Source organism: Budorcas taxicolor, chromosome 11, assembly GCF_023091745.1.
Source record: "Budorcas taxicolor isolate Tak-1 chromosome 11, Takin1.1, whole genome shotgun sequence".
Taxonomy (NCBI): Eukaryota; Metazoa; Chordata; class Mammalia; order Artiodactyla; family Bovidae; genus Budorcas; species Budorcas taxicolor.
Window position 1 is genome coordinate 150,282,263 of NC_068920.1, and position 8,861 is coordinate 150,291,123.

At 49.6% G+C, this 8,861-nt stretch overlaps 1 protein-coding gene across 1 annotated transcript; it reads right to left on the reverse strand.

The window, feature by feature from the left end:
• Positions 1 to 7,295: 7,295 nt before the first annotated feature.
• Positions 7,296 to 8,657, reverse strand: SOX11 (SRY-box transcription factor 11). Its single transcript, XM_052649777.1, has one exon. It carries the CDS (start codon positions 8,655 to 8,657, stop codon positions 7,296 to 7,298), a length of 1,362 nt encoding a protein of 453 aa, XP_052505737.1.
• Between the last annotated feature and the right edge of the window lie 204 nt (positions 8,658 to 8,861).

The window sequence follows — 8,861 nt, forward strand, 5'->3', positions numbered from 1 at the left end:
TTTTCTACTTCAAGCATTTCTGACAACACGTGTCCATCTACCCTTCTATAGTCTATGCTTTGACTCACTCAGTTGACCAGTTAAAAATCTCAAGACATCACTATCATGCTTATTCGCAACATCAGCAGCTCTCAAACCTGCCCAAAGCATTTCTGGGGGCCTGTTCCTCTCCAGGCTGACACTCAGAACTTTCCAGAACCTGTCCACAGTATCAGTATGGAGGACCACACATTAGAAACTCAGCAGTAGTTATCAAGATGCAAAACAGGAAAAAAGCCACATGAAAACCACAAGTGCAGATCAATCACACAATTTTATTAGAGTCTTTTGAACAAATGTATTCCTCTGTGAAAAACTCTTGAAAAGAGACATTGGGGTATACTATTTTCAACCCTGAGCAATAGCGCTGCATACCAAGGGGGTGGGGCGAGAAGCTGGTTCCATTGAAACACCAAGCACAGCCACTGATATGCTCTATGTGATCAGGTTTTTACAAAAAAATACATAGTTTTCAATAAATAATGCTTAATTTTACAACTTTGATACAGCAATGTCATACACCGTTTTAACACACGAAACTGCATGCTAGACAGGGTACAGAAGACAAGACTTCGCCATGCATTTTCTTTTCCCCTTAGTGCTATCAGACATCATCCTCCAGCGCCCGGCCTCAGGGAGCAGTCCCCTCTGTTTCACAGCCTCTGGTCGTGCGCTGGCATGCAAACTCTAAAAAAGGTCCCCCCCCTCCGCAAACCACTCAGACTTCTAAACAAAAGGGTTTTTTTTTAACTTTCCTGCTCCCAAACCTGGAGTGGCTCTGAAAATACAGACTTGGGCAGCGTCCTGCTGGAAACTGCTCTGGGTGTCAGGTGGCCCCGTCCTGGTGGCCTCCAGGGAGCGCTGTTACGCCACCACCGCTAGGAGCCCCACGTTGGAACAGCAGGCTCCTTCCTAAAACAGTCCGTTCCAGAAAAGGGTGTCATGGAACAAATGCCAAAGACTCTTAAACCCACCACATATGTACAAGAGTGAAAATAGACAAAATGGGAAATTAAGGGTAATGGCATAGAATGTTTTGCCCGATGTGATCCAAGAGCACTGTGTTTCTGAATAGAAGCTGGATGAAGAAATGTGTGTCAAGAGGGCCCTTTGTCAATATCTATTTGATCAAAATTCTTTAGGTTGCATATTAGCAATATTTCCAGTGGCTTTTTTTTTTTTATAACGAGGAAATATAATAGGTCTAAGAAAATAAGGTCAGCGTCAAAGTCACTTCAACGACCCTAGAGTGAATTTTGTTTTTACGCATTTTCCAACAGCTTGTCATACTGCTCTGCTGTGTCATTTTCACAGCAGAGAAAATCCACGTCTATGTGACTAAGTAAAAGAAGCTTGATCAAACATTGAGAAGGAAGCCTCACGTCTGCCCATCCAGGTTGTCTCAATTCACCAATCGCTCATGTCAAAACACATCTCCACTTGACCATATTGCTCTTAGTGGTTTGTTTTCTCTACAGAGAAGTGATCCATTTGCAACAGAAGTTCCCGGGTCATGTAAAACAGTCCTGTCTGTGCACTGGCAGAGGTATTGAATCTTCTCGGAGTATCTCTACCCAATAAAAGTATTACTTTTATACATGGAACATTATGAACTTATGTTTCCCTTTGTAAGCCATTGTATACTTTCTGCACTTTTGTGCTTTTACTGAGTATAAAAATAGGTCTCCTTTAAACTTCTGTTTAAGTTCACTAAAAAACTACTTGTTTGTGAAATTCTCTTAAAAACTCACTGCATCCACATGGAAGAGATAAAACTAATTAGGCAGCTAGTTGATATAGGTAGTGTTAAAAAAAATAACTACAGTGAAAAAAGGAAGAAAAAAAAGCTATGTTAGGATTCAAGAAAACAGCCAGTAGCAAGATAAAATGGAAGAGAACTGAGTTTAAGAAATTGCGTTTAATCTTTATTGTGATTGAAAATGAGGGCCCCACAGAGAGGGAAGAAAAAGGAGTTATCAAAGAGCAGACTTTGCCAGATCATCAAATGAAAGGGGGTGTGGCAGAAAAAATCCAATAAATGAACAGTGAGAAAGGACCAATGATTAAACTAGCCAGATGGCTGAAAAGCACGTCTAAGAGTCATTACATGGAGACGGTTACTTTGGGAGCTTGTGAATTCCCGTGTTAGATACATAAGGCTCAGTCTTGGTATTCTTACAGGCCTAGGCTATACAAAGGGTATTTGAAACTGACATTCCTAATGAAATTTTATAAAATTTGGCCCTTACAATAACTGAGAAATATCCTGAAAAATCTTCCCTGAAGCTGTAATAAAGAAAGTTTCTTATCTACTGATAAAATTGACAACTCAGTAAACTATTTTCGCTGGTCATCCTACATAAGAAAAAAGCACAAATATATTGGCCTCAGAAATCTGTTAAAAGCAGGGGACCACAGTAAAAGAGTATAAAGATTCTATAAATGGGAGAGTCCAAGAAAACCTCTCTATAAAGTGTTCACAAGGATACATATGCCCATTAGAAGAAAAAGTAAGAATATACATATTATTAATCATATCAGAGAATAAAAAAGTTAAGATTGATATAATATATTTATATTGAATGACTACTTTAAAAAAGAGCAACTTATTTGCTTTATTTCTCAGATTACTTTCAAAAGTCATTTAAATTCTGAAGAGAAAAACAAGCGTTAGTTTCTCAAAGTGTACCAATAGCAAATGACTCTGGTTCCAACTCCCAGACAAGGGAAAAACAAGTCTTGCTGTTTGAGTCTTTTTCTTTCTCAAAGAAAAAAAAAAAAAGAACCCTAAGTGATCCTGACTGCTATATACATGCATATTTAAATCACTTCCTCTCAATTAACATTAAAATGAAACATCTCTGCTCAAAATGGTTTTAATGATTTTTCCCCCCAAAGGATCTAACAAATAATTTGCCCTGTGACCGTAGTCATTCATAACATACATAATATTTGCAAAGCACAGTTTAAATACACTGCCTTCATTAGCATTATATATTTTTAATAAAAGGATGCATATCAGAGTGTAAAAACTGGAAGATTATTTCCACAGTTTAAAGAATAAGAGAATGCTGGTTCAAGTTCTTTAAGATGGAAATCTTAGTAAAATGCCATCCTAAATCTGTGAACAACTTACAAACAGCAGGATACCCACTGACTAAACTGCAGTGCACTAGGCATCCCTCCCCCCTCCCCCCTTACTATTTAAAAATATTCTGTCAATGCTTAGTTCAAAATAAGACTTTCTTAAGAGACCAAAAAAATGCAATTAAAACTTTTATTGAAGACTATCCAGTGGCAAGAATACCTTGTGTTTTATATTATGTTTTAGACATTCAATAAAGAATTAAGAATGATTTTCACAATGCATTCATCAAAACAGCCTTAAATATTGTTAAAAGCGCATTCAAGCGCCTGTCCTGAGTTCTAACAGGTTTTTAATTTTAGATCGCCGATCTCTATTTTTTTTTCTTCTTTTACTATCAAGAACTTAGGCTACATAACTTCTTGAAAATTTTCATCCAGACTATGCTTTTCCATTCTGAAGCCAAATCATTACGTTACTACTGCAAAGTTTCTACCTCACCACAGAAAATGTCCGATTCATCTATGATTGAGACATAAAATACATGCAAAGTTTTCAGGTTTTCCAAGTACATCGACTCAATTTTATGAATGGGTTTGTGTTTTCAACAAGTTTTAGAACTGCAGCAGAGGGCCACCATGTAAAATTCCCAGCACAGAGAAGCGTCAATTGTAAACCGCTGGTTCAATTACTCGTGGCTAAAATAAATGTCCCACCAACGACTACATCAGTCTTATCATTTGGGAGGGGGGGTGGGGGGGGGAGGTAAACAATTCCAGAGATCCAGTTCTAATGTTGAGAACCTTGTTATTTAACACCCTCAGCCCTTTCTCCTCCCAAGTGTTCTACGGAAATCTGATGATTCCTAGAAATGAACAGCCACAGAAAAGAAATGTGTCCATCTACGGCCAAAGCTTGCTGGCTTCGCATCCCAGGGGTAGGGGCCGGGGTGGAGACTCGCCGAGAAGAGGAGGGAGGCCGGGGAAGGCCAAACGGGCAGGGACGGGGCCCTAGAGGCAGGGAAGAAGGAAGCCAGGCTGGAAGGGTGCCCGCGCGCCCCTGGCCTAGCAGCTCCCGGCAATGCGTGGAGCATTCATCTCGCCAGCATCTCGATAAAAACGGAGACCAAACCTTGGTAAATCATTGCAGTAGGTGACCAAGAGAGTAGTGGTGATTTTGCACCTAGTTTCAATGAGCCACTGCAAACCTCCCCCACTGCAGGCGCCCGCTCTCTCGGAGGCAGAGCTTGAGGTTGGCGCTCGGGCCCCGGCGCGGCCTCCGCGCAGCCTCCCTGCCTCCCTCGGCGCGGCCCCCGGGGAAAGACGGGTCGAAGGCACCGAAAGGGCGCGGGGCCAGGGGAGCGCGTGCCGGGCGGCGCTTGCCAGCCGGGCCCACCACGAAGACTCCGTGACACAGGCGGCCGGGTCTGGGGAAACGAGAGTGGGGGAGCGGGAGTCGACAGGCCAGGCAAACGGTGCCCCTCACGGAGAACTCGGCAAGGGCCGAACCACCTAGGAGCCCCCGCCCCCCCCCGCCCCCGGCCATCTCCAGGACGGCCCTGGAGCCGGCGCGCGACCCTGGAGCCGGGGGCCCGGGTGGGCTTTCCCGCTCATCCCCGCAGCTCGGCGGCCTCGCGGCCCCGGCGCGGGTCTTCTCGCGCGTCTCCAGGCCCCAGGGCGCGGCGCCGAGGCGCGCGCGTCGTCCGCGGGGATAAAGCCAGGCGCCCAGGACCCGGGGCCCTGTCTTTGGGGTCCCCGGCCGCCCCCCAGGCGCCCTTGGTTACACGCACCACCCGCACCCCCCCCCCCGCCCCCGGCCAGCTCGTCCCGCACAGACTCTCCGGTGGCCGTGCCCCGTTCCTCCCGCCGCCCTAGGCCAGCATTCCGCGCGCTCCTTCCCCAGCCTCGGGCCCACCGCGCCCCGCTCTCCCGGCGACGCCGAAAAGAGACTCAACACCGACCACCACGCCCCAGCGCCGGTCACCGCTCGCGGTCCAGAACTGTAGCAGCGCTTCCCACCAGCGCACAGGCGGACATGCAGCGTCGAGAAAAAAAAAAAAAATTCAAAATTGGAAACGGCTGTCCCCCGCCTCTAAGGAGGGAGAACAGCGAGCATCCGCGCGCGCCCAGCGCTGGCCACCCAAGGGCGCGGGTTACCACGACGCGCAGCCCCGACGCGGCCCCTCGCCGAAAAGGCTGACCCCCGCCCGGCCCGGTGCCCGCGCCACCCGCCCGCCGTCCGGATGGGCAGGGAGAGAAGGGTGGGACTCGCGGAGGAGGAGGTGAGAAAGGAAATGGGGTTGCAAAAGGGGAAGTGAAAGGAAGGCCGAGAGAAAAGAATCCTCCGCCCCGGGTTTGCCTAACCAGCCACCGGAAAAGAGAAGCGAGGAATTGGTCATTTAGCACTTCCAGTCGAAGCCCGGAGAATATGGGGAGGGTGCCACCTTCCCACCCGCGCGCACAAGGGCCTCGTCTCTGAATGCCCTGCGACACCACCGCCAGTAGGACTTCCATAGAGACCATGGGCGATGCGAGTTTCTATCAGTTCCAGCTGATTTATTAAAATTGTCAAGATACAGACTTCCAGCACCAAAAAAAAAAACAAAAAAAAACCAGGCAATGCTGTAGACAGTGCATTGAGTCTGCTTTGCCACCATTTGCTACAAAATATGCAGATGGTCTGTACTTTATTTAGATTATATTGCACACAATGAGAAACTTTTTAAACTATGTGCCTTTTTCTTTTTGCTAAAAATCGAGAATCCAGTTTCAAACCTTCCATCTGGGGCCCCATCCACATATCACAGCGTATGAGATACATAAAGTCCTACTATAGTACAGTACATATACAATCTTTAAACTAAGATAACAGCTCTGAGGTCTATATCACCGTTTTCAATAAATCTTTACCTACAAATATTGAACAAATCTCTACTATAGCTGTACAAAAAAAGTTTGCTTTTTTTTTTTAACCACAAGGCCTTTAGATGCAAGGATTATTTTAAAATTTTAATCCTTTTTAAACCAGGACATAACGTACCAACATACTTGCATGCTAAAAAAAAAAAAAATAATAAGAGGAAAAAAAGAAATCAAAAGGGAAGAAGTGCCTGAAAGTCTTACTGAAAAAACACAGCAAGAATGTTCCCTTTTCACTGTACAAAAATACGCCTGAAAATATATTAATTTTTAAAAAAGACTGAGGTCTGTTATGTATCAAAAATGTTTCAATACCTTTTGTACTGAGGTCTAGGCTGCCTGGTATTCAATCAAGGAGGTATAAGGGAACAAGTTACCAAAAAAAAGTTGGCAAGTAGAAATCACATTTGTAAAACCATAAACAATTTGATCTGAAAAGTAAACTCTGATCTTAAGTCAGTTCACAGTTTTTTTTTTTTTGTAAGCGTTTGTACAGTCTGCATTTTTTCAAGCTCCCTGCAGTTTTGTTAAGAATCGGATGCATAGAAGACATCAGTTTTCTCCCTCCAAAAAAATAAAATTAAATTAAAAAATTTGCCATGGTCCCTTTTTTGTTTTTGTGTTTGTATTTTTTTAAAAAAAATTCACCAGTTCTTAAGATCTCTTAAGAAAAAAATAAAATAAAATAAAAGAAATCTCCAACCAACTCCCCAGTTGTGCTGCCAAAGGGTCCTCTGCAGGCGTCTTCCAGACTTCAAAGACCAACAAGCTTCAAACAGCGCCTTCCGGAGCGGGTCCTCGTTCCCCTCCCCCGCCCCGTCCCCTCCGCCTTTGTTGCCATCGCGAATTTCAGGGAAAAAAAGAAACAGTAATTACAAAAACACATTTGGGGGGGGGCGGGAAATCACAACTCCAGACTAGGTATGCAACTACCTTGAGACACGATCAAGGAAGGGAGAGGAGGTTGGGGGGGGACGGACAAAAAAAGGACAGGTAAAATGTTTCAAAAACTACTCATTTCACTTTAACTCCACCAAAATTTTCAGCATCTTTCCAATTTCTTTGTGTCACGACATATCAACATCAGCATCTTCTTCTCGCCCCTCCACCCTACCGCCATCACCGTCGACACCAAAACCTTGTATCATCATCAGCATCATCACGACCACCACGACTTCCTCCCAAGGAACCCTGCTCTGCACCCGCCAGAGAAAAAAGAGCGAGAACGGGGCGCCCCCACCCCACCCCTCCTCTCAATACGTGAACACCAGGTCGGAGAAGTTCGCCTCCAGCCAGTCCCCCGCGATCATCTCGCTCAGCTCGGGCGTGCAGTAGTCGGGGAACTCGAAGTGGGAGCCCAGGCTGCCCTCGCTGAACGAATCCAAATCCTTATCCACCAGCGACAGGGACAGGTTCCCTGCCGCCGCGCCGCCCCCCAGCTGTTGGTCGCCGGCGCCGTGCGCGCTTTGGGAGAAATTCAAGCTCAGGTCGAACATCAGGTCGTCGGCGTCCTCGCCGCCGCTGCTGCTGCTGCTGCTGCTGCCGCCACCGCCGCCGCCGCTGGACGAGGAGGACGAAGAGGAGGTGGACACGGAGCGCGCGGACGCGGGCGACAGCGCGGGCTGCGCCAGCGGCGGCGGGTGCTGCTTGGTGATGTTCTTGAAGCTGTAGTAGAGGCGGCTGCCGCCCCCCGCGCCCGAGGCCGCGCCGGCCCGCACCTCGTCGTACAGGCTCGCGCCCTCGGGGGACTCGGCCGCGCTGCTCAACGTGGGGCTGGCGGGCACTTTCGCGACGCTGTAGCGTCTCAGCAGCGGCGGCGGCGGCGGCTGCTGGCCCGGCGGCTGCAGGAGCTGCGCGTGCGGCGGCGGCTCGTCGTCGTCCTCGTCCGCCTCCTGCTTGATCCGCAGCTGCAGCTCGTCCTCGTCGTCCTCTTCGTCCTCGTCGTCGTCCAGGAATACGCACTTGACCGTTTTGCCCGCGCCGCTCACGCGCAGGCTGCCCAGCACGTAGTCGTCGCCCGCGCCGCCGCCGTCCCCGGGCTGCGCCGCCTTGCCCGCGCCCGCCTTGGCGCCGCCGGCCGCCGGGGCCGCGGGGGCCTTGAGCTTGCCGCATTTCTTGCTCGAGCCCTTGGAGGTCTTGGCGCCGCCGCCCGCGCCCGCGCCCGCGCTCCCGCCGCCGCCGCCGCCCGCCGCGCTCTTCTCCGGGCTCTGGCCCGCGCTGGGCTTGGCCGACGGGTCCATCTTGGGCTTTTTCCGGGGCCGGTACTTGTAGTCGGGGTAGTCGGCCATGTGCTTGAGCCGCAGCCGCTCCGCCTCCCGGATGAACGGGATCTTCTCGCTGTCCTTCAGCATTTTCCAGCGCTTGCCCAGCCTCTTGGAGATCTCAGCGTTGTGCATGTCCGGCGACTGCTCCATGATCTTCCTGCGCTCTATCTTGGACCACACCATGAACGCGTTCATAGGCCGCTTGATGTGGCCCGACGCCGTCTTGCACCAGTCCGGGTCGCTCTCGTCCAGGGCCACCGGGCTGCAAGCCATGAATTCGCCCTCCTCCGTGTCCAGCGCCTCCCGGGGCAGGTTGCTCTCCGCTTCCAAGCTCTCGGCCTGCTGCACCATGATCCGCGGCGGGGCTGGGCGCTCCCACCCGGGCCGCTCGGTCTCGTGCGGGGCTCCCCCTCCCCCGCTCGGCCCTCCACCTTCCCGGGCAAGTTGCAAAGTCCTGGGCACCCCGCGTCCGCGGCTCCCCCCCTCCCCCCCGCCCCCCCTTCCAGTCTGCACACAGTGGCTGCGGAGACTCGGGGCCGCCCGCGCGCGGGGCAG